This window comes from Salvelinus fontinalis, chromosome 4 (genome assembly GCF_029448725.1).
Source record: "Salvelinus fontinalis isolate EN_2023a chromosome 4, ASM2944872v1, whole genome shotgun sequence".
NCBI classification, from domain to species: Eukaryota; Metazoa; Chordata; class Actinopteri; order Salmoniformes; family Salmonidae; genus Salvelinus; species Salvelinus fontinalis.
The window spans coordinates 46,782,391-46,808,929 of record NC_074668.1 but is presented as its reverse complement, the minus strand read 5'-3'; the positions used below and the strand labels follow the sequence as shown (position 1 = coordinate 46,808,929).

The 26,539-nt window shown below is 42.6% G+C and overlaps 1 protein-coding gene across 4 annotated transcripts in view; it reads left to right on the top strand.

Annotated features, from left to right (window-relative positions):
* Positions 1 to 26,539, top strand: part of ksr2 (kinase suppressor of ras 2) — a 197,218-nt gene that overhangs the window by 137,783 nt on the left and 32,896 nt on the right. For all 4 annotated transcript variants that reach the window (XR_008759197.1, XM_055920366.1, XM_055920367.1 and 1 more), the window contains 10 exons: positions 508 to 605; positions 1,234 to 1,251; positions 1,506 to 1,612; positions 3,295 to 3,463; positions 3,917 to 3,958; positions 4,685 to 4,757; positions 9,330 to 9,387; positions 9,664 to 9,835; positions 11,600 to 11,795; positions 21,027 to 21,123. Coding sequence is in view for 3 of the 4 variants with exons in the window: in XM_055920366.1 (XP_055776341.1) it covers positions 508 to 605; positions 1,234 to 1,251; positions 1,506 to 1,612; positions 3,295 to 3,463; positions 3,917 to 3,958; positions 4,685 to 4,757; positions 9,330 to 9,387; positions 9,664 to 9,835; positions 11,600 to 11,795; positions 21,027 to 21,123 (1,030 nt within the window). In the remaining variant the exon portion in view is untranslated. The remainder of the gene's footprint in view (positions 1 to 507; positions 606 to 1,233; positions 1,252 to 1,505; positions 1,613 to 3,294; positions 3,464 to 3,916; positions 3,959 to 4,684; positions 4,758 to 9,329; positions 9,388 to 9,663; positions 9,836 to 11,599; positions 11,796 to 21,026; positions 21,124 to 26,539) is intronic.

Below are 26,539 nucleotides of genomic sequence, written 5' to 3'. Positions count from 1 at the left end.
TCAATGAATGATCATCCTGGTTGGTTATAGGTGATAACCAAATCTCAGGCTATAAACTCTTTCTTGTTATCCATATTTGTTCATCCACATTATTATTAGATTTCTGGAAAGGGAATTTGTCACCCTATACTTGGGGAAATCTCTGAAAAGAACAAGCAATTATCATTATCATTTTAAAACCGATTACTTGAGTAAATTAACCAATTTTACAACCAACTGAATGTGACATTTTTGACACAAGGGAAATAATTGGGTGGAACTCAGACTTTTTTTATTTCCTTAATGACCCAGACTATTACAAGTTCAAGAATGGGTTTCTTTTAACTGTTTGGAAAATGAGTAGCAGAGATTCAGTGATGTCTGGGGTTGCATCCGAAGTGACACCCTATTCCCTATATAATGCACTACTTTTGATCAGACTCTGATCAAAAGTAGTGCACTATGTAGGGAATAGGATGCCATTTCTGATGCTGCCCTGGTGAGTGTTTTATTCTGTTGTTTCACCAGGCTGAAGTGCCACAACAAATGTACCAAAGAAGCCCCACCTTGCCATTTACTGATCATCCAAAGAGGAGGAGGAGGAGGAGGAAGTAACCCCCTCAAAGGTAAAGGACTGTTGGATCAGCAGCTTACTGTAGGACTGAAGACTGACTTCAGGTCACATAATACAGGTCACATAACTTCAAGGACGATTTCACCACTTGTCTTTCAATTCATACATGTTATGTCATTTAGCTGATTATTTTATCCAAAGTGACTGAAAGCAGTGATTGCATACATTATGTACCATTTTAATTGCAGTATAACTTCTTGATACACATGCCACAAAACTTTAGTATTATTCTCATTATAAGCAGTAACACAAACTGCACATGCATATCAAGCTAGGTGACACATATATAGCCCTACTGTAATTCCGCAGCGCAAAACATATTCATATTAGGTATACTTATTAGGATTGCTAGAATATAGGTGCTTTTGTTAATGAAGTACTATTTTAAAAGCTCCTCATTCTCTATTATAGTGCTTTTGTTATTGAAACTTTACTTTAAAAAACGACTCATTCTCTGTTATAGTGCTTATGTTATTGAAGTATTACTTTAAAAGACTACTCATTCTCTGTGATAGTGCTTTTGTTTGAAGTACTCATTTAAAAGATTCTCTGTCATCTAAAGTGAGCTTTAACTGTATGTTCTTTACACCTTTCTCTTTTTCACCCAACCGGTATGACAGATCACCAAGGAAATCAAGGTAAAATAATCCATTTATGAACCTTTCTTTTGTTTAGTACGGAACCTTCAAAAAAGCAAGGGAAGATTCAAGTCTCTGCTACTTGAAGTTGGCGAGCTACAGTATCTTAGGGAGTTCTTAAGTGTTCCCTTGCGAGAGCAAAAAGGACCATCTTCAAAGAAGAAGAGTTTGTCATATTTTCACATTCAGAATTTCGAGAAAATAAAGACTTTCTCTCAGTGTTTTGTTGTTTGTCTGATTTGGTCTCCCCCCAGCTCGTTTGGTACGGACTGAATCGGTACCATGTGACATCAACAACCCGCTCAGGTACACAGACCTGCACATCAGTCAGACGCTGCCCAAAACCAACAAAATCAACAAGGTAGGAACTACCAGACGCATGAACGCATGCTCACATGTACGTGCGCCCACACACACACACGCAGCCTCCGTTCCGTGCTTCCACATCTGAGCTCTGTTGTCTTGATATCTGTTATTTTGGTCTGTTTGAAATCTTTTGGGCTGTTTGAAATGTGCACCACCTGAAGTCCAGTCTGACGACAAGCATTACTGGACAAACCACCGTCAACTGGATTATATAAAAACAAATTCATTTTCACACTTCAAAAGTAGCAGCTCATCAATCCCACAGATACTTTTCAATTCTTCAAACATTGTTTGGGATTTCCACAAATACCCCTACCTGTAACGATCGTCTGTGGTAGTAGAAGGATTGGACCAAAGCGCAGCGTGGTAAGTGTTCATGTCTTTTTAATAAACGAAACTGAACACTGGAACAAAACAATACGACAGTGGCGACAAACACTGACACGGAAGACAAACACCCACAAACCAAAAGACAAAACAGGCTACCTAAATATGGTTCCCAATCAGACACAATGACAAACACCTGCCTCTGATTGAGAACCATATCAGGCCAAACGACAAACCCAACATAGAAACACAAAACATAGATAACCCACCCAACTCACGCCCTGACCACACTAAAATAAAGAAAATTCAAAATAACTATGGTCAGAACGTGACACTACCCCATTTTTAAGTTTGCATAACTTCATAAGGGAGGTATTTTGTTTGGAAACCCACACTATAGCGTTTTAGACAACTGTTAGTGGATGAGAGTTATAGTTTTATCTCACTGTGATTATATTTGTCTTATTGGGTCTTCATCAGATGTCCTGTCACACGAAATATAACCCATTTGATTGCTTTGAGTCTTTATTTAAACAAGATAGAACTTTTTTTTATTCACTGTGACCATAAGTAGTTTGAGACGAGATCTCCCTTACTCTACCACATCAATACAACCACAAAAAGTTCATGGTGTGTATGTATGTGTGCGTGTGTGGGGTGGGTGCTATTAATGAACACACATAGCAGCGCTCCATAATAAGCAAGTGCAACCAAGGCCACTTATTTATACCTTACAACGTAATAGAGCTTTTATCTCTCAGAGAAAAGCCAGCATATCTCTCCCCTATCTCCTATCTTGAGCAGCACTATCTCTATAGACCCGTGTCATAACAACACAATTAGTCGACAGGTACATTGTCAGGTGTTATCGTCTGAATGAGGAAGTCTGAAAAGAGACCGAGTTCTACCTGCTCTAGGCCATAGAAATGCATTATAGTACTGGTTTATTTAATTCTGTGCCCCAGGCACTGAGGTGGATACAGGAGAGAGGTGCCTGAGGGTTCTAGAAGAAGAGAGTGTGTGACTCACATGGGGATGAGCTGTCTGTCAATGTTCTACTGAAGGGCACCAAAAAAGCTATCATGTAAACAGCAAGTAAACTCACAAGCCTAGGAAAATGAAATTATTTTGGATTCACAGTCAGTTTTGAGACTTTTTTCACCTGTAGGTCCGTATTCATTTTACACCTTGAAATTGACTCCCTCACTCTCTCTTTTTTTGTTTTTTTGTTTTACCACACACTCTCTCTCTCTCTCTCTCTCTCCCGTCTCTACCTTTCTCTCCCCGTGTCGCATCTCTCCTCTCTCCACCTTTATCTATCTCTCTCTCACTCTCTCTTTCTGTCCTCAGGATCACATCCCTGTCCCGTACCAGCCAGACTCCAGCAGTAACCCCTCCTCCACCACCTCCTCCACCCCTTCCTCACCCGCTCCACCCCTCCCTTCCAGTGCCACCCCTCCCTCCCCCCTACACCCCTCCCCACAGTCAGCACGGCAACAGAAACAGTTCAACTTCACAGGTACAGGATGAAATGAAAACCTACTCGTCTCATTTTCACCCCATTTTACACCTGATGTACTTAACAAAAGGCAAAAGGCATCTCAATAAGGGGTCCAGGTTTGACATCATATCAGACCAACTCTTGAATGCCCTACTCCTTGAAGTTTATTGTTGTGTCTAAAAAACACACATTTGCTCAACATTTTTTGTTATGCTTAATAAGTGTGTGTACAGTACATTACTGTATTTATACTTGGGAAACTTCAAAAATTGCTGGAGGATGTCTTTAAAGTGCATTTAGAAATTGTATCTCATAGAAGTAGTAAATGTAGTGCCCCTACTCTTTGATTTTTAGAGCTGTCTGTCCCATATCTCTGCTCTAGGAAAGAAATATCATTATTGTCATTTCAACCCTTCTATGAACCCAGCTCTGTACCACTCAGACCCATTCTCCCTCTCTCCCTCTCTGCAGCTTCTTCTTACTTCAAATACAAGCAGCAGTTCATCTTCCCAGGTAAAAGCCTCTTAATTGATCATTACGCCTAACCAAAATGCACTGCACTAGGCCAAAGGAAGAGGAGGAGGACTTGTTTGATGTTGTGATTTGATGATTCTGTTCTCTCCTCCTTGACAGCTTCTAAACTCTTAGCCTTTTTTTCTCTCTAAGCCCGTCTTAGTTTTTGGTCCCTTAGTGTGGAGACTTTGGAGCCTCTCCTGGCTGGACCATTTCAGAAGGGTCTTTTAAAACAGTGTTTCTTAATCCTGGTCCTTTTTGGTTTTGGCCCTAGCACTACACAGCTGATTCTATTTATCAAGCTTTGATGATTTTAATCATGTGTGTAGTGCTAGGGCAAAAACCTAAATGTGCACCCCTTTGGTTCCTTAGGACCAGGATGAAGAAACACTGTTTTAGAGAGATATTTGACAAGAGGGGATGTGACTGAAATCATATGGGGGTGGGATAGAACATTTAGGAGATACAGTATGGTGGTATAGGATTGGTCCTGATAGAGTATCTCATGTATCTCAAGTCCTGAGTAGTAACAACTCCTAATGCTTATTATTTATTATTTACAGCCCCTGTATTGTTGTTATGATTTAGCATGGATCTCACTCCCCAGGAAGCTCCCAGCAGAGCTCAGTAGACTATTACAGGGTTATTACATAGAGATTATTACACTATAGTTACCATGGTATAAGAGCTATTTTATGATTTACCATATACTGTATACTGCTCCAGACGTGGCCCCGGCACCAGAGGCCCCCAACAGAACACCCCAGGTCATCCTTCACCCTGTCCTGTCTGAGCCTGGGTGAGTAGAACTCTAGATCAAATCGTATTAGTCACATGCTCCGAATATAACAGGTGTAGACCTTACAGTGAAATGCTTACTTACGAGCACCTAACCAACAATGCAGTTAAAAAAAAATACGAGGAAGAGTAAGAAATAAAAGTAACAAGTAATTACAGAGCAGTAGTAAAATAACAATAGTGAGACTATACACAGGGGGGTACCGGTACAGAGTCAATGTTCGGGGGCACCGGTTAGTTGAGGTAATATGTACATGTAGGAAGAGTTATTAAAGTGACGATACATAGATGATAACAACAGAGAGTAGCAGTGGTGTAAAAGGGGGGGGGGGGGCAGTCTATGACTAGGGTGGCTGGATTCTTTGACAATTTTTAGGGCCTTGCTCTGACACCGCCTGGTATAGAGGTCCTGGATGGCAGGAAGCTTGGCCCCAGTGATGTACTGGGCCGTACGCTCTATCCTCTGTAGTTCCTTGCAGTCGGAGGCCGAGCAGTTGCTATACCAGGCAGTGATGCAACCAGTCCGGATGCTCTCGATAGTGCAGCTCTAGAACCTTTTGAGGATCTGAGGACCCATGCCAAATTTTTTCAGTCTCCTGAGGGGGATTAGGTTTTGTCGTGCCCTCTTCACGGCTGTATTGGTGTGCTTGGACCATGTTAGTTTGTTGGTGATGTGGACACCAAGGAACTTGAAGCTCTCAACCTGCTCCACTACAGCCCCGTTTATGAGAATGGGGGCGTGCTCAGTCCTCTTTTTTCTGTAGTCCACAATCATCTCCTTTGTCTTGATCACATTGAGGGAGAGGTTGTTGTCCTGGCACCACACGGCCAGGTCTCTGACCTGCTCCCTATAGGCTGCCTCGTTGTTGTCGGTGATCAGGCCTACCACTGTTGTGTCATCGACAAACTTAATGATGGTGTTGGAGTCATACCTGGCCGTGCAGTCATGAATGAACAGGGAGTACAGGAGGGGACTGAGCACGCACCCCTGAGGGGCCCCTGTGTTGAGGATCAGCATGGCAGATGTGTTGTTATCTACCCTTACCACCTGGGGGTGGCCCGTCAGGAAGTCCAGGATACAGTTGCAGAGGGAGCTGTTTAGTCCCAGGGTCCTTAGCTTATTGATGAGCTTTGAGGGCACTATGGTGTTGAACGCTGAGCTGTATTCAATGAATATCATTCTCACATAGGTGTTCCTTTTGTCCAGGTGAAAGGGCAGGGTGGAGTGCAATAGAGATTGCATCATCTGTGGATCTGTTAGGGCGGTATGCAAATTGGAGTGGGTCTAGGGTTTCTGAGATTATGGCGTTGATGTGAGCCATGACCAGCCTTTCAAAGCACTTCATGACTACAGACGTGAGTGCTACGGGTCGGTAGTCATTTAGGCAGGTTACCTTAGTGTTCTTGGGCACAGGGACTATGGTGGTCTGCTTAAAACATGTTGGTATTACAGACTCGGACAGGGAGAGGTTGAAAATGTCAGTGAAGACACTTGCCAGTTGGTCAGCGCATGCTCGCAGTACACATCCTGGTAATCCGTCTGGCCCTGCTGCCTTGTGAATGTTGACCTGTTTAAAGGACTTACTCACATCGGCTGCGGAAAGCGTGATCATACAGTCTTCCGGGAATAGCTGGTGCTCTCATGCATGTTTCAGTGTTATTTTCCTCGAAGCGAGCATAGAAGTAGTTTACCTCGTCTGGTAGGCTCGTGTCACTGGGTAACTCTCGGCTGCGCTTCCCTTTGTAGTCTGTAATGGTTTGCAAGCCCTGCCACATCCGACGAGCATCAGAGCCGGTGTAGTACGATTTGATCTTAGTCCTGTATTGATGCTTTGCCTGTTTGTTGGAGGGTATAGCGGAATCCCACTCCTTGAAAGCGGCAGCTTTAGCCTTTAGCTCAGTGCGGATGTTGCCTGTAATCCATGGCTTCTGGTTAGGGTTTGTACATACGGCCACTGTGGGGACGACGTCATCGATGCACTTATTGATGAAGCCAATGACTGATGTGGTGTACTCCTCAATGACATCGGAGGAGTCCCGGACATATTCTAGTCTGTGCTAGCAAAACAGTCCTGTAGCTTAGCATCTGCTTCATCTGACCACTTTTTTTATTGATAGTCACTGGTGCTTCCTGCTTTAATTTTTGCTTGAAAACAGAAATTAGGAGGATAGAATTATGGTCAGATTGGCCAAATGGAAGGCATGGGAGAGCTTTGTATGCGTCTCTGTGTGTGGAGTAAAGGTGGTCCATATTTCCCCCCCCTCTGGTTCATTCAGCTCATTCAGTGCGGTCTTAGTGCCAGCATCAGTTTGTGGTGGTATGTAGACAGCTACGAAAAATACAGATGAAAACTCTCTAGGTAGATAGTGTGGTCTACAGCTTATCATGAGATACTCTACCTCATGCGAGCAAAACCTCGAGACTTCCTGAGATATCGTGCACCAGCTGTTATTTACAAAAATACATAGTCCGCCACCCCTTGTCTTACCAGATGCCGCTGTTCTGTCCTGCCGATACAGTGTATAACCAGCCGCATGTTGATAATGTCATCGTTCAGCCATGACTCCGTGAAGCATGAGATATTACAGTTTTGAATGTCCCGTTGGTAGTTTAATCTTCCGCGTAGGTCATCGATTTTATTTTCTAAAGATTGCATGCTTGCTAGCAGAATGGAAGGAAGTGGGGGTTTATTCGATCGTCTACGAATTCTCAGAAGGCAGCCCGCCCTCTGGCACCTTTTTCTCGGCCTTCTCTTCATGCAAATGACGGGGATCTGGGCCTGTTCCCGGGAAAGCAGTATATCATTAATGTCGGGCTCGTTAAAGGAAAAAAAGGATTCTGCCAGTCTGTGGTGAGTAATCGCAGTTCTGATGCCCAGAAGTTATTTTCGGTAATAAGAGACGGTAGCAGCAACATTATGTACAAAATAAGTTAAAAAAATAAGTTACAAACAACGCAAACACAATTGGTTAGGAATACGTAAAACGTCAGCCTTGTTCTCCGGTGCCATTTTGGAGTTAGACTGTTGACAAATACCTCTGGTTCTTCCTCCGAATCCTTTTGCCAGTGAAGTATGTCAGAAAATGACCTAAATGTTCTTTTTTAATGATGTGCTGAGAAATGTTGTCAAGCGATGCGGTCGCAGAGTAATGTCCGCATGATCGTGTGGGCAACAAACAGACTGTTTCAGATAACCCTCATATCACATCTTGTCTGTCTATCTCTGTCCCTTCATTGGTTAACGAGGATAGGGACTTTGAACTATTTGAGCAAAGATGTTTTGGTGACAATTTCAATGAGCGATGAAGGGCTAGACAAACACTCTGGGGCTAATGTTAGCATGGCCTTCACTTCACGCTACAGTTACGATGCCAACTGGATTCCGCTTGGTTTTTTGAAAACCACGGCTGTGGAAAACAAGCAGAAGGAGGAGACAAGGAGTGATGGAGATGTCTTTGGACTACTCATCTAATTAGATTATAATCTCAATCGATCACAAAACTAAACCCAAAGTAGCACTCAGTAACTTTAGCTTTCAGTAACTGCATATGTACCAAGATGTTCAAATAAACCTAAACTTGCTTTCATAGACGATTTTCAATTGTTTTCAATTTTTGGTGGATTTTTATGCTTATTGAAATGGTCATTCCTTTTTAGTATCGCTCCCATGGATATCTCTACTCAATTGACGTCTTTGGAGTCTTCAGCTAATTACATTATAATCTCAATCAATCACAAAACTAAAAGGTAGCGTTCAGTAACTCTAGCTTTCATAGACAATTTTTATAGTCAATTGCTGGTGGTTTTTAAGCTAATAGAAATAGGTGGCTGTTTGAATGACTTGTTTTTGACTGACACAGGTGTTGTTTCAGTGTCAATATGACAGGGGAAATTAGTTTAAGGTGCAGCCAGCAACAGTCGCTCTGTCTCTCTCGCTATTGCTCCCTTTTTTTCCTCCCTATCTCTCACTCGGGCACACACACTCTCTCTTTCTCTCTCTCTCACCCCCACTGCTCTCTCCCTCTCTGTCTTTCCCCTCTCCTTCTCTGCCTTCTGACAAATATGAATACATTATCTTGGTTATGAAACACACATTCTCATGATTTAATTAAAGCCAGTCTTCTCTGTGTGCAGCTCCACGCTCTCCCTCGCCTAGCCAGCACCCAGTGGCAGCTGGCTGATTCCCCTGCCTTAATGGCCTCTTCCCTGGTTTAATGAGGGCCTCTCTCTGGCCCCGGCTGGATCCTCTCATTAGGAGACAGAGGCCCTACCAGGGGCCCCACGCGGCACAGGGATCACATATAATTTCATACACATATCGTCACGACACTGAGCTGCCAATCAGTGTCTCTCCTCACACAGATACTGTGTGAATCTGTAATGATGATAGAGAGGTTAGGAAAGGTTAACTGCAACTAAATGGACGAAAAGGATGGCTCACTAAGTGTATGGTGTTTAATCAATGTCCATGATGCATGATTCAACACGGTTCAGTGCATATATGTATAATGCTAACGTGTGGGATGTAAAGTGCTCATAATTCCCGTCTGCATGCCGCGCTCTTGTTTTCAGAATCGAGGTGAACCCTTTAAATCCTTTACTACAGATTGAAGTTGAAGCGACATCAGACGTGAGTCCCCCATCTGATGGCGTTGTATGATTTCTTTCTGAATATGATCTGTGTAGCCTTTGTCATGTCTGTTATAGTTTGGCATGCTGACGTATCCAGATGGTAATCCTCTGCAACCCCACAACAAGACTGTCCCTTTTCACCGTTTCAATTGAATCTAATTGGATTTTATTTGAATATAATTGTACAGTAGAGGACAGCACATTCAATAATTATTATAAAACAGTTATTGTTGACCTGGATGGAAATTAGTCTCACTCTTCCTCTCCTGAGCAGAACGAGGAGGGCAACGACGAGGCGGAGTACTCGGAGGATGAGTTTGAGGAGATGAACCTGTCTCTGCTGTCGGCCCGTAACTTCCCCCGTAAAGCCAGCCAGACCTCCATCTTTCTCCAGGAGTGGGACATCCCCTTCGAACAGCTAGAGATAGGGGAGCTCATCGGGAAAGGTAATAGACAGACTTAAATGAATAGCCTCTGACAAGATCAGCAGACTCCATCACCATCATCTGACCAGCTCTCTCCGCTCAAGCCATGATCTGACCCTTTCCATCTTCGGAGGATGCAGCTTTCAAAGACTTGGCCTCTATTGGTTGACCTGTCATGATATATTGCTTGCTTCTTTTTTGTTCTTGAAACGCTTAGCGATTCTATGAAAAGCGTTATAGAAATGTAATGTATTATTATTATTCATACAATACTGTGAGAGAGCCGGCCTATGCTCTACCACTTAAAAGGCATTAAAAACCAACAGAAGTAAAATGTGCAAAAATGCTTCATTTATTGTAAAACGGCAGGATAAACCAAGTAAACAAGTAACTGATGGCTAAAACTGTGGCTCACACACAAGGATCTCTTAAACAATGACACACCTGCTGTTAAAAGCGTTTCCTTCAATAATTAGGTCACAGGGACCACACCTGTGTTCAAACAGCCGCTCAATGAGCTAGCCTATCAGGATACAGAACCAATTAACAGGGAAGAGGTACAATTGACATTATAGCTATAGTATTGCCTGGAATGATGAATGGTTCAAATTAAAGGGATTTTGCAGTCAACTTGTTTTATCCAACAAATAAGCAATAAATACATTAATTGAAATAATGTCAATAAGATACAATACCATACAATAAAATTGTATTAGTCCAACTCTTACAGTGGAAATTGGTCCACCTAATTGCTTCACCCCCCTGAAAACGGCAGCCCTCCAGTTACCAATTCAGACCCCACTTTTTAGTGTCAGGCTTGAAACCTCTGTGGCGGAAGAATCAGAATTAGTTGTGTAACATAGATAATAAAGATGTCTTATCTGCATAATATGCTTATGTGATATACTTGTTATTAGAATGTATCCCTTCGGACTCTGGTGTTGGCAGTTGCACTTCTTCCCTCAGCTGGGGCTCAGTCACCTGGGGCCCAGAGAGGGGAGAGGTCAGGCTTGTCTTCCACATGTCCCTGGTGCTATGCAGAATATCAGAAAGGGAAGAGGACAGGAGGGAACATTGGCTTCATATGTGAATGTGTCTACCTATTCTTAAACCATGTGAAGGGATGGCGTGATTAATGGGGAACCAATTACTTGTCTCCACAATGTCTGTGCGCCAGTCACTCCCTCCCTTAGCATTGGGGGATGTGTGTGGTAGTGTCTGGAACCATTGTATGTCATCTCTGATGTTATCCTGGGTTAGTGTATGACCTAGAGGCTCACTCCCCTCAGTGAGCTTGTCCAGGAGTGAGGTCAAGAAGGGGTTTTACTTGAGATGGGAGTATCTGGAGTTGACAATTGATTTATGCCATTGGATGAGTTGGTGTTTTTGTGCTATGAAGTACCAGGAATGAGATTGGAACCTCGTCTTAGGGACCAAACTGAACAATAATTTATAGCGAATGCGATCTGGCTACAGGATACTCCTTTCTCATTTAAAAAGTCTGACCTTGTGACCCGTTCAAAACATCTGTGGTTTGTTATGTCGACTAGGGGGTGGATCTTGGCAATAAAAGACCTTTGTACTTTTGTCTCACCGCTTTTCAACGAATCAGAGACACTGATTCGTCGACAAGCCATTTCTATTGCAAATCTCTCACTATGGAAGATTTAGTTTAAGTATAACTCTGACTTGTGTGATACGTTTGTCTCTCCTCATTTGATAGTAAAGAAATTAACCACCACACCTCTCTAACCTCTAACTTACAGTACCTTCTGCCCTCTTCAGGTCGCTTCGGCCAAGTGTTCCACGGGCGCTGGCATGGCGAGGTGGCCATCCGCCTCATCGACATCGAGCGTGACAATGAGGACCAGCTCAAGGCCTTCAAGAGGGAGGTGATGGCCTACCGAAACACTCGGCATGAGAATGTGGTCCTCTTCATGGGCGCCTGCATGAGCCCTCCACACCTGGCCATCATCACCAGGTGAGTGATGATGTTTGTAATTCCTGAGCTCTGTTCCAACATGGATTACAGTCAACTGAAGACTTAATCAGCAAGCATGTTGTTGCGTGCGCTCTTCAAGTACAGGAGAGGTATTGGGTCAGACAACCCTGTAATAAACATACTTGACAGCTTAGGAGTGGCAATGCAATAATTAACATATTTTGTGTTTATTACCAGCAGCTGGTCTTGCAGTATAGGGAAGGAGCCCAACCCTTTTCCTGTCACAGTATCCCCCTCCTTAAATTCACCTCTCCTGCTCCTGATCCTCTTGTGTTCACCTCATAGAGTTGTGAAGTGGAATACTATCGCAACATTTCTCCGGAACGTTAACATCAAAATGCCTGCAAAGCTATTGTAAAACAGTTTAGCTCTGTAGGAAAAAGTTCCAAACACTCATTGGTTTGAATGGTGTCAGCCATTTTTATTTTGTATTGTTTTTTTACTTAACATGAATTTGAGTATTTAGAGCAGTGGTCACTAATCTTTTCTGAGTCAAGATCACTTTCGCAGTCAAAAAGCAAGCCAAGATCTACTGCCCGGTTTAATTTATTTAAACAGGACTTAAAAAATGTAACATTAACTTAATAAAAACTGTTCTGTATGAATGAGGTTTGGGCAATACGCCTAATACATTATCACTGCATATTGTCTACATGCCTGGCCTGCCAATATTGTTATTCTCAGACCATATTATATTTCAAAACTGAAAGCTTTGATAACAAAATAGATCAGTTGGTGTAGCACTTGTGAGGCACTGTGGAGCATGAATTGAAATAATTCGCTTTTTTATTTTACTGGACTGAACGTACCTGCATCTGATGGTCATGGTGCTTTCAAGACAACTGGGAACTCTGGGGGAAAAAACTAGGTCAAATCATGACGTCAGTGATCTTCAGGTCGGAACTCCAGAAAGATGCCAGATTTTCCGACTTGGAGTTCCGAATTGGATGACGGCTCAAAGCTATTTTTCCCAGTCTGATCTCGTTTTTCCCCCTCAGAGTTCCCAGTTGTCTTGAACGCACAGAAGTCGGAAGGCAAAGTTTTCAGAGTTCCCAGTTGTTTTAAACACGCCATTAGTCTCAGCAGAGGGAGGGAGAGAGCAGCAGAGGGTCCGCCTCTCGCGGTCCCTGATCTCTCCTTCCTTTCCTCCGGTGACACCAGTGGCGATTTTAGCATGTACATCTTGGAGGGGCAAACAAACAAAACAAATGGGGGGATATATGCCAGCAAAGCCACAACACAACACTAAACGATACATTAATTGCACTATAACGGTGGCAAGCGGTGCCCAAGCACAGGATGAGTAAGCAGGTCGTTACGTGCTCTTCAAGTACAGGAGGGGCATTGGGTCAGACAACCCTGTAATAAACATACTTGACAGCTTAGGAGTGACAATACAATAATTAACATATTTTGTGTTTATTACCAGCAGCTGGTCTTGCATTATAGGGAAGGAGCCCAACCCTTTTCCTGTCAAAGTAGCCCCCTCCTTAAATTCCCCTCTCCTGCCTCTGATCCCCTTGTGTTCACCTCATAGAACTGTGAAGCTATTGTAAAATAGTTTAGCTGTAACGACTGTTGGTGGAAGAAGGTGAGGACCAAGGTGCAGCGTGGTACGTGTCCATGATTTTTATTATAACCGAACACTAGAACAAAAATGATCAAAACGGCACAAACGAAACAGTTCTATCTGGTGTGTTCTATCTAACACACAAAACAGAAAACAACTACCCACAAACACAGGTGGAAACAGGCTACCTAAGTATGGTTCTCAATCAGAGACAACGATAGACAGCTGCCTCTGATTGAGAACCACACATGGCCAAACACAAAGAAATAGACAACATAGAACACCAGACATAGAATGCCCACCCCAACTCACACCCTGACCAAACCAAAATAGATACATGAAAAAGGAACTAAGGTCAGGGCGTGACATTAGCTCTGTAGAAAAAAAGTCAATACATACGCTTACCATGTAACGTAGATGCTGGGAGTCGAGAAGCAAGTGGTAAGTTTAATATAAGAGTTAACATGGAATGATATAACATATGTGTGTCTAGACAAGAACAAACAGAAACACACTCCTAATACATTATCACAGCATGTTGCCTATATGCCTGGCCTGCCAATATTGTTATTCTCAGACCATATTATATTTCAAAACTCAAAGCTTTGATAACAAAATACATCAGTTGGTGTAGCACTTATGAGGTACTGCTGAACATGAATTTAAATAATTTGCTTTTTTATTTTACTGGATTGAAGGTACTTGCATCTGGACAATGTTGAAAGTTTATCATTTTAAGCTTGGAAATTAGACCCTTAAAACTTCTTACGGCTGAGATCCCGTTAACGGGATCGACTTGACAACAGCCAGTGAAAGTGCAGGGCGCCAAATTCAAACAACAGAAATCTCATAATTAAAATTCCTCAAACATACAAGTATTTTAGAACATTTTAAAGATAAACTTGTTGTTAATCCCACCACAGTGTTCGATTTCAAAAAGGCTTTACGATGAAAGCACACCATCTGATTGTTAGGTCAGTACCTAGTCACAGAAAAACACAGCCATTTTTCCAGCCAAAGAGAGGAGTCACAAAAAGCAGAAATAGAGATAAAATTAATCACTAACCTTTGATGATCTTCATCAGATGACACTCATAGGACTTCATGTTACACAATACATGTATGTTTTGTTCGATAAAGTTCCTATTTATATCCAAAAATCTCAGTTTACATTGGTGCGTTATGTTCAGTAATGTTTTGCCTCCAAAACATCTGGTGATTTTGCAGAGAGCCACATCAATTTACAGAAATACTCATTATAAATGTTGATGACAATACAAGTGTTATACATGGAATTATAGATCCACTTCTCCTCAATGTCAGTGTCAGATTTCAAAAAAACTTTACGGAAAAGCACACCATGCAATAATCTGAGTACGGCGCTGACACAAAAACAAGTCGTACAGGTACCCGTCATGTTGTGGAGTCAACAGAAGTCAGAAATAGCATTAAAAATATTCACTTACCTTTGATGAGCTTCATCAGAATGCACTCCCAGGAATCCCACTTCCACAATAAATGTTTGTTTTGTTCGAGAAAGTCCATAATTTATGTCCAAATACCTCCTTTTTGTGTGTGCGTTTAGTTAAAAAATCCAAATTCATGACGCGCAGGCCAGACGAAAAGTCAAAAAGTTCCATTACAGTTCATAGAAACATGTCAAACGATGTATAGAATCAATCTTTAGGATGTTTTTAACATAAATCTTCAATAATGTTTCAACCGGAGAATTCCTTTGTATTTAGAAACAAAAAGGAACGCAGCTACCTCTCACGGGGGAGCGCCTGAATGAGCTCATGGCACTCTGCCAGACACCTGGTTGAAACAGCTCTCATTCCCTCATCCTTCACAGTAGAAGCCTGAAACAAGGTTCTAAAGACTGTTGACATCTAGTGGAAACCTTAGGAAGTGCAATATGACCCCATAGACACTGTATATTGGATAGGCAAACCTACAAACCTAGGCAAACCTACAAACCTACCTCAGATTTCCCACTTCCTGATTGGATTTTTTCTCAGATTTTTGCCTGCCATATGAGTTCTGTTATACTCACAGATATCATTCAACCAGTTTTAGAAACTTCAGAGTGTTTTCTATCCAAATCTACTAATAATATGCATATCTTAGCTTCTGGGCTTGAGTAGCAGGCAGTTTACTCTGGGCACCTTATTCATCCAAGCTACTCATTACTGCCCCCAGCCATAAGAAGTTAACACAGTGTCCAAAGAAGGGCCAGATGTATACAGAATGGTGTCGTCTGTGTAAAGGTGGATCAGAGAATCACTAGCAGCAAGAGCGACAGCAGTGATATATACAAAGAAAAGAGTCGGCCTGAGAATTGAACCCTGTGGCACCCCCATAGAGACTGCCAAAGGTCCGGACAACAGGCCCTCTGATTTGACACACTGAACTATCTGAGCAGTAGTTGGTGAACCAGGCGAGGCAATCATTTGAGAAACCAAGGCTGTTGAGTCTGCCGATAAGAATGCAGTGATTGGCAGAGTCAAAAGCCTTGGCCAGGTCAATGAAGACGGTTGCACAGTATTGTCTTGTATCGATGGCGGTTATGATATAGTTTATGACCTTGAGCGTGGCTGAGGTGCACCCATGACCAGCTCCTAAACCAGATTGCATAGTGGAGAAGGTACGGTGGGATTCGAAATGGTCGGTGATCTGTTTGTTAACTTGGCTTTCGAAGATTTTAGAAAGGCAGGGCAGGATGGATATAGGTCTATAACAGTTTGGGTCTAGAGTGTCTCCCCCTTTGAAGAGGGGGATGACCGCGGCAGCTTTCCAATCTTTTGGGATCTCAGACGATAAGAAAGAGAGATTGAAGAGGCTAGTAATAGGGGTTGCGACAATTTTGGCGGATAATTTTAGAAAGAGAGGGTCCAGATTGTCTAGCCTAGCTGCTTTGTAGGGATCCAGATTTTGCAGCTCTTTGAGAACATCATCTGTCTGGATTTGGGTGAAGGAGAAGCGGGGGGGACTTGGGCAAGTGTCTGCAGGTGGTGCGGAGCTGTTGGGCAGGGTAGGGGTAGCCAGGTGGAAAGCATGGCCAGCCGTAGAAAAATGCTTTTTGAAATGATTGATTATCGTAGATTTATCTGTGGTGAGTGTTTCCTAGCCTCAATGCAGTGGGCAGCTGGGAGGAGGTGCTCTTATTCTCCATGGACTTTACAATGTCCCAAAACATTTTGGAATTAGGGCTAAAGGATGCAATTTTCTGTTTGAAAAAGCTATACTTAGCTGACTGACTGTGTATATTGGTTCCTGACTTCCCTGAAAAGTTGCATATCGCGGGGGCTATTTGACGCTAATGCAGTACGCCACAGGATGTTTTTGTGCTGGTCATTGGCAGTCAAGTCTGGGATAAACCAAGGGCTATATCTGTTCTTAGTTCTACATTTTTTGAATGGGGCATGCTTATTTAAGATGGTGAGGAAAGCACTTTTAAAGAGCAACCAGGCATCCTCTACTGGCGGGATGAGGTCAATATCCTTCCAGGATACCCGGGCCAGGTCGATTAGAAAGGCCTGCTCGCTGAAGTGTTTTAGGGAGCGTTTGACAGTGATGATCAATGGAAACAGGATGCACCTGAGCTCACTTTCGAGTCTCATAGCAAAGGGTCTAAATACTTATGCCAATAAGGTATTTCTGTTTCTATTTTTAATAAATTAACAAACATTTCTAAAAATTATGTTTTCGCTTTGTCATTGCGGGTTATTGTGAGTAGATTGATAACGAAAAACAATTTTTTAATCAATTTTAGAATAAGGCTGTAACATAACAAAATGTGTAAAAAGTCAAGGGGTCTGAATACTTTCCAATTGCACTGTAAACTGGTTAGAGCAGTAACAATAAATGTTTTGTCATACACATGGTATACAGTCTGATATACCACAGCTGTCAGCTAATCAGCATGCAGGGCTCGAACCACCCAGTTTATAATTAAGAACAGCTTCTTGCAGGATTCAATAGTTGGAATTTTATTAGTTCTTGCCCTGTCCCTTTCTTTCCTGGCAATCTAGGTTTTAACCTGTAGACTTTCCAATGAAGAAAAACAATGCACAATACAGTAATTGAGTACATTGAGAGTGGTTTGTGATGATGTGGCTCAGTTGGTAGAGAATGGCGGTTGCAATGCTAGGGTTGTGGGTTTGATTCCCATGGGGAGAATGTGTGCACTCACTACTGTAAGTTGCTCTGGACAAGAGTGTCGATAAAAATGGAAAAGGAATGAATAGAACATTTCAGTTGTCACATAGAAATAAGTTGCAATTGCAACAAAAAAAATTAAACTCGAAAAAATATATCAAGCAACATTTTAGTAGATGCTCTTATCTAGAGTGACTGGCTACTTACAGTAGTGAGTGCAAACATTTTCATTTTTTTGTTTGTACTGGACCCCCGTGAAAATCGAACCCACAACCCTGGCATTGCACATGTTATGCGCTACCAATTGAGCCAGTATTTTGATAATCCGCAATTAACAGTTTTGTACAGATAATTATCTGACTCAAGTTACAAATGCTGTTAAACACTCAAATACATTTAGTTTTTTAAAAATCTCAAAAGTAGAACATTGGGCCTTTACTAGTCCTGTATTAGCGGACCGATATAGATGCCTTCTGTGCAGCCCCCCCCCCAAAAAAATCTGCAAAATCACTGCACCCCCACCCCCAAACTACTTCCCGCAGCTATGATATTGGCGCAGTAAAGCTTCTAAATCGGCTACTTGAACGTCAATGACTTTTCAAGTACCAAATACTTGCAGCGCAAGTGATTAAATAATCAACATAACTAAAAAACAGTTTATGTCACGCCCTGGCCTTAGTATTCTTTGTTTTCATTATTATTTTATTTAGGTCAGGGTGGGACATGGGGAATGTTTGTGTTTTGTCTCGTCTTGGGTGGTTATATGGAAAAGGGGGTGTTGGGTTTAGTGTATGGGTTTGTGTTTAGTGAATGTTTCTAGGTAAGTCTATGGTTGCCTGAGTGGTTCTCAATCAGAGACAGATGTCTTTCATTTGTCTCTGATTGGGAGCCATATTTAAGGCAGCCATGGGCATCATGTGTTTGTGGGTAATTGTCTATGTCAGTGTGTAGTGGTCAGTGTCAGCACCATTTTGTTTATATAGCCTCACGGTCGTCAGTTTGTTGTTTTGTTTCGTTCGTTGCTCTTCTCTAATAAAAAGAGAATGTATTTCTCACACGCTGCGTCTTGGTCCTCTCTCTCTCACGAAGACGATCGTGACAGTTTATTTTTGAAAAAAAAAAGTTAAGCATTATTACTGTATTTTCTTCACTGGCCCAAGCATGCTACTGACTGGGATGATCTGCTGGATTTGCATGACTTGAAACCGCATTAGCTCTTTAGCTAAATCATATAGGCATTATCTCGAGGAGCTTTCAGGGAAGTTTACTCATCAGCGAACCACCAACACTCGCAAACAATAGTTAAGAGCACTCAAAGTCAAAGTGTATGCTTTGCCTTGTACAAAAACACAGTCATCCCCGGCAGATGTGGGGTTAGACTGTTGCTCTGTACTGTACTTCATTCACCAAAATGGAAATTATAGCATGTTCTTCACAATTGTTAATTTGCAAATGATTCCAGGAGAGTAACATGTTTGGGATTACACACCATATATGGACTACCCCTATTATATGTGGCTATGGAGGAAAATGATCTTTGCTGTGGGTTTACATGTGCAAACTGAATAATTAATTTATGTGCTCTGTTCCTCTTAAATACATGTCATCATGAATAAAAAAAGGACATTGAATGGCTAATAATGGGAACTAGAATAAAGATTCAATATCATACAGATACCATGTCATGTTGTCTAAAGTATAAGACTGAGCGTAGGCCAAACATAGCTCATAAGGTTTGACTGCTTGCCTAGAAATGTGGATACAAATGATCGATCTATCGTTCTCTGAAGTCCTGAGTGCTAGAAATGAGTGAGTGCATGAAATCAAAGTAAATGACAATGTCAGAGGAATACTTGTATTTATTAGTCATAGCTAGCCGAGCTTGCTCTTATTATAGCTAGCGGAACAGGAGTCTTAATTATTCTATTCAGGCCCATTACCCCAGAAAGCATCAGGACAAACATAAAAAATGTAACCTGAATGAGGTAGAAATGGGCTCATACCAGATGGGGATGCAGGTTTCGTCAGTGATTGGGAAAATATAAATATTGATTGTTTGTGTTTGATTCTTCCTGAGTGGCTGTGAGTGGACTGATTTGCAGGAGCGTCCGCAGCGTGGAATAATATTTTCTCGTCACCGTAGGTTTCTATCCATACAGAATAATTACTCAGCTTTCAAAGTTAGGCCCTCTGATTGTTTTGGTGACTTTATTTTCTTTTGATAAGAAAAGAGTGTCATCCCTGGCTGTTTTCAAAACCTTCAGTACACACACATGCATGCACGCACTTACACCCGTACGACACACCCACTCTTCAATGAAGTATGGCAGTAATTGATGACATCCCTGGATCTTTAACGGTACCTGAAGTTGTTGACGGGGATGGTGCATCATCAGGCGACATAAGGCCCCTGCCTCGTCATCTGGAACCACAGAGGGCCCAGAGAGATGCTAAAAATGGCTCCTGTCACCTTACGACTTGGTATGAATGAATATGCATGAAGCTCCGGTATCAGCTGGCCCTCAGGTCATCTGGATGTCACCTATCTGCGTCGAGCCGTCACAGTCGGCGTGAGGGGAAAGGCTCAGGGTTAAGAGGAGGGGGTAAGGAGGTGAATGGAAGGGGTGAGGGGGATGGAAGGATGAGGTGAGGAGGGTGAGGGGGAAGGCTTTGGGGTGTGAGGGTTAGGAGGGGAAAGGCGTTATTGGGGTGAGAAGATGTGAGGGGTGTAATTCTGCACTCTGGGATGAAACTTACATTGATATCTCCTCCCCCTCCTCCTCTTTCCCTCCCTATCCACCTCCCCCCTGACCTCTCATGCCCAACCTTGACAAGAATCAAGGAATCCTTCCACATTTCAATGACAGTGTAGCTCTATACTTTCACAAGGGCCATCAACATGACAGCAAAATGGTCTGGTATAAAATATGGCCTACGCTTGTTCGGATTAAATGATAATGACATACTGTACAGTCGAGTAGTCGGCGGCTCAAAATTATCAGAGGACATTGCTTTCGTGGAACCATTCTATGATTCACCAGTAGTGGATAGAAAGATGGCAGGCAGCCCCTGGCTTTAGTTGTTTTCTACTCTCATCCATCGCCTTCCCTCTGAGCCCAAACACGGGGCCTTGGAGATAGATGTCACACCAGTTATTCCTCCACTACAAAGCCAAATGCTCCGTTTGTGGTCAATTGGCGATATAATGTAATGTGATTAGAGGATATATCACCAGTAGGGGTTGGCATGACAGGATGGGGTTTCCCTACGCTAGAAGTGATACCATCATCATTGTTGCATATTTAATTCATTTAATTTAATTAACAATGCCCCCCTGGTTAAAAAACAAACAAAAAACATAGCATATGATTTCATGAAGCAATGCATCTCTTGCTGTGAAGATGAATATGTTATTCTACTCTACTCTATTCTAATGTATAGTATGATGTGTTGTTAAGGTGTAATGTCTATCTCTCTCTCAGCTTGTGTAAGGGAAGGACTCTATATTCGGTGGTGAGGGATGCCAAAGTCATCCTGGATGTCAACAAGACCAGACAGATCGCCCAGGAGATGGTTAAGGTCAGAAAAATGAAACATGCAATATATACACTGAGTGTAAAAAAAACATTTAGAACATCTGCTCTTTCCATGACATAGACAGACCAGGGGATTCCAGGTGAAAGCTATGATCCCTTATTGATGTCACTTGTTCAATCCCCTTTAAATCAGTATAGATGAAGGGGAGGAGACAGGTTAAAGAAGGATTTTTAAGCCTTGAGACGATCAAGTCAAATCAAGCTTTATTTATACAGCACAAAGACAATGTGCTTCACAGGAAAAATAAAACTGAAATATTTACTACACAACAAACGTAAGAGGATAAAAAACAAAAAAAATAACAATAAAACTGAACGACTAAAAAGCACCCCAAGGAAAAGCAAAGCTAAAAATGTGTGTTTTGAGATCTCTTTGAAAAATGTCCACAGTTTCGGCCCCCCTCAGGTTCTCCGGCAGGCTATTCCAGAGGCTCGGGGCATAGTAACTAAAGGCTACCTCTCCATGCCTCTTGGTCCTAGGCTTTGGGATAGTTAAAAGGCCAGTGCCAGAGGACCTGAGGGACCTACTGAGTACATAATTTAAAAGCATGTCTGGCATGTATTGGGGTCACAATCGTGGATGGATTTAAAAAACATTTGAAGTTTAAAACGAATTCTAAAACTCACAGGCAGTGTGCTCTCAGTCTGGTCTTGGTCAGTGCACGTGCTACAGCATTCTGTATGTTTTGCAGTTGACCAATGGCTTTCTTGGGTAGATCAGACAGGAAAGCATTACGGTAGTCAAGCCTGCTTGTAATAAAAACATGGATGAGTCTCTCTGTATCAGCCTGAGAGAGAAACGGCCGCACCTTGGTAATGTTCCTCAGGTGGTAAAAAGCTATTTTTGTCACATTCCTAATGTGTAATTCGCAATTGATTTCAGATTCTAAAATAACACCTAGGTTTTTTGTTTTGTCTTTATTGCCTGTGAATTCAAATGTGCCGGCCAGATTCTCTCTATGTGCTTTGGCTCCAACAATAAGTACCTCGGTATTGTCTTGATTTAGCTGGAGGAAGTTGGGAGCCATCCAAGTATTTAAATCACTAATACAGTCTAATAATTTATCAGAGGAGCTCAAATCCTCTGGTGACACAAATGTAAAGTTGTGTATCGTCTGCGTATCAGTGAAAATCAATACTGTGCTTTCTGATAATGCTGCCAAGGGGTAACATATACCGTATAAACTGAACAGTACAGGACCCAAAATTGAACCTTGTGGAACGCCGCATGTGATATGTATTTTCTCTGAGTTATGTTCACTAATGGTGACAAAACTCTCGACCGGTTAAATAGGTCCTAAACCAATTAAGAACTGTACCTAAGAGACCAACCCACCTCTCCAGTATGTCCAGAAGGACATCATGGTCAACAGTGTCGAATGCATAGAGCTGTTTGGCATCTGTGTTGGTTCTAAGATAATTTACCACTTTAACTAAGGCTGTCTATGTTGTGGTGGGCCCAAAAACAGGATTGGAATTTTTCAAAAATACAAAATAATTTGGTTGTTTGAAAACCAATTTCTCCAGAATTTTGCTTAAGAATGGTAGGATGGAGATTGGCCGAAATTTTTTTAGTGCAGTGGGGAAAGTGCCTGTAAACAGGGAATGATTAGCAATAGCTTGCACTTCTGCAGATATGCAAATAAAAGCTGTTTTGATGAAGGTGATAGGATCGAGAAGGCAGGTAGAAGGCTTAAGTTGTGATAGCACTTCAAATCAAATCAAATCAAATGTTATTAGCCACATGCGCCGAATACAACCTTACAGTGAAATGCTAACTTGCAAGCCCCTAACCAACAATGCCGTTTAAAAAAATACCAATAATAATAAGAAATAAAAGTAACAAGTAATTAAAGACCAGCAGTAAAATAACAATAGCGAGACTATACACAGGGGTATACCGATACAGAGTCAATGTGCAGGGGCACTGGTTAGTTGAGGTAATATGTACATGTAGGTAGAGTTATTAAAGTGACTATGCATAGATGATAACAACAGAGAGTAGCAGCGGTGTAAAAGAGGGGGGGGGGTGCAATGCAAATTGTCTGGGTAGCCATTTGATTAGATGTTCAGGAGTCTTATGGCTTGGAGGTAGAAGCTGTTTAGAAGCCTCTTGGACCTAGATTTGGCGCTCCGGTACCGCTTGCCGTGCGGTAGCAGAGAGAACAGTCTATGACTAGGGTGGCTGGAGTCTTTGACAATTTTTAGGGCCTTCCTCTGACACCGCCTGGTGTAGAGGTTCTGGATGGCAGGAAGCTTGGCGCCAGCGATGTACTGGGCCTTTCGTACTACCCTCTGTAGTGCCCTGCGTTTGGATGCCCGAGCAGTTGCCATACCAGGCAGTGATGCAACCAGTCAGCACTCGATGGTGCAGTTGTGGAACCATTAGAGGATCTGAGGACCCATGCCAAATCTCCTGAGGGGGAATAGGTTTTGTCGTTCCCTCTTCACGACTGTCTTGGTGTGCTTGGACCATGTTAGTTTGTTGGTGATGTGAACACCAAGGAACTTGAAGCTCTCAACCTTCTCCACTGCAGCCCTGTCGATGAGAATGGGGTGTGCTCGATCCTCTTTTTCCTGTAGTCCACAATCATCTCCTTTTTTTTTCTTGTCCTGGCACCACACGGCCAGGTCTCTGACCTGCTCCTTATAGGCTGTCTCATCGTTGTCGGGGATCAGGCCTACCACAGTCATTTAGGCAGGTTACCTTAGTGTCATCACTAAGGATCTGTTAGGGCGGTATGCAAATTGGATTGGGTCTAGGGTTTCTGGGATAATGGTGTTGATGTGAGCCATGACCAGCCTTTCAAAGCACTTCATGACTACAGACGTGAGTGCTATTGGTCGGTAGTCATTTAGGCAGGTTACCTTAGTGTTCTTGGGCACAGGGACTATGGTGGTCTGCTTAAAACATGTTGGTATTACAGACTCGGACAGGGTGAGGTTGAAAATGTCAGTGAAGACACTTGCCAGTTGGCCACAGCATGCTCGCAGTACGCGTCCTGGTAATCCGTCTGGCCCTGCTGCCTTGTGAATTGACCTGTTTAAAGGACTTAATCACATCGGCTATGGAAAGCGTGATCACGCAGTCTTCCGGGAACAGCTGGTGCTCTCATGCATGTTTCATTGTTATTTTCCTCGAAGCGAGCATAGAAGTAGTTTAGCTCGTTTGGTAGGCTTGTGTCACTGGGCAGCTCTTGGCTGCGCTTCCCTTTGTAGTCTGTAATGGTTTGCAAGCCTTGCCACATCCGACGAGCCCCAGAGCCCGTGTAGTACAATTCGATCTTAGTCCTGTATTGACGCTTTGCCTGTTTGATGGTTCGTCGGAGGGCATAGCAAGATTTCTTATAAGCTTCTGGGTTAGAATCCTGCTCCTTAAAAGGGGCCGCTCTAGCCTTTAGCTCAGTGCGGATGTTGCCTGTAATCCATGGCTTCTGGTTAGGGTTTGTACGAATGGTCACTGTGGGGATGATGACTTATTGATGAAGCCAATTACTGATGTGGTGTACTCCTCAATGCCATCGAAGGAATCCCGGACATTTTCCAGTCTGTGCTAGCAAAACAGTCCTGTATCTTAGCATCTGCTTCATCTGACCACTTTTTTATTGATCGAGTCACTTGTGCTTCCTGCTTTAATTTTTGCTTGTAATCAGGAATCAGGAGGATAGAATTATGGTCAGATTTACCAAATGGAGGGTGAGGGAGAGCTTTGTATGCGTCTCTGTGTGTGGAGTTAAGGTGGTCCAGATTTTTTTCCCCTCTGGTTGCACATTTAACATGCTGATAGAAATTTGGTAAAATGGATTTGTTTCCCTGCATAAAAGTCCCCGGCTACTAGGAGTGCCGCCTCTGGGTGAGCGTTTTCTTGTTTGCCTATGGCGGAATACAGCTCATTCAATGTTGTCTTAGTGCCAGCCTCTGACTGTGGTGGTATGTAAACAGCTACGAAAAATACAGATGAAAACTCTCTAGGTAGATAGTGTGGTCTACAGCTTATCATGAGATACTCTACCTCAGGCAAGCAATAGCTCGAGAGTTCCTTAGATATCGTGCACCAGCTGTTATTTACAAAAATACATAGTCCGTCGCCCCTTGTCTTACCAGACGCCACTGTTCTGTCCTGCCGGTACAGCGTATAACCAGCCAGCTGTATGTTGATAGTGTCGTCAGCCTCAACTCCGTGAAGCATAAGATATTACAGTTTTGAAGGTCGCTGTAGTAGTTTAATCTTGTGCGTAGCTCATCGATTTTATTCTCCAAAGATTGCTCGTTGGCTTGCAGAATGGAAGGAAATGGGGGTTTATTCGATCGCCTACGAATTCTCAGAAGGCAGCCCGCCTTCTGGCCCCTTTTTCTCCGCATACTCTCCATGCAAATCACGGGGATCTGGGCCTGTTCCTGAGAAAGCAGTATATCGTTCGCGTCAGGCTCGTCAGACTCGTTAAAGGAAAAAAAGGATTCTGCCAGTCCATGGTGAGTAATCGCAGTCCTGATGTCCAGAAGTTGTTTTCGGTCATAAGAGACAGTAGCGGCAAAATTATGTACAAAAAGAGTAAAAAAATAAGTTGCAAATAAACGAACAAAATCGGTTGGGGACGTGTAAAATGCCTGCTTTCTTCTCCGGCGCTATTGGTCTTTCCTGAGCATGTCTGTGTCAACCAGGGAAAATTAATCCATAGTGCCTTTGCGTGGTAGGCTAGGGCACGTATCATCAAACTTCTCATCAGGTCTTGCTTGACTGATACCCAGCCCAATGTTTGTTATCTTATCTCTGAAATATGCTACAAACTCATCACATTTAGATGGGGAAGAAAGTTCACATAGGTTTGCGAGGGTAAGATTTATCAGGCCATCAATGGTCGGGAAGAGCACTCTTGAATTATTCTAATTATTAGTGATCAAGTTAGAAAAATTTGCCCGTCTGGCATTTATAATTGCATTGTTATATATGCCAAGTTGCTCTCTCAGAATATCGTAATGGACCTGCAACTTTTACTTTTTCCTCTTCCGCTCTGCCTTTCTGCAGTTTCTCTTTAATGTAATAGTTTCCTCACTCATCCAATGGGCTCTCCATTTGGATGTGGCCTTTTTCAACTTTATTGGAGCTATGGCATCAATGGTTGTCTGTAATGCTCGTCGTATGAAGTAGAAGGAGACCAAAGTGCACCGTGGTAAGCATTCATGATTTTTAATCAAACTGAACACTGAAACAAAATAACAAAGTAGAACAAAATGAAATAGTTCTGTCAGGTGCAGACACAAAACAGAAAACAACTACCCACAAAACACAGGTGGGAAAAGGCTGCCTAAGTATGATTCCCAATCAGAGACAACGATAGACAGCTGCCTCTGATTGGGAACCGCACTCAGCCAAAAACAAAGGAATAGAAACATGGAAT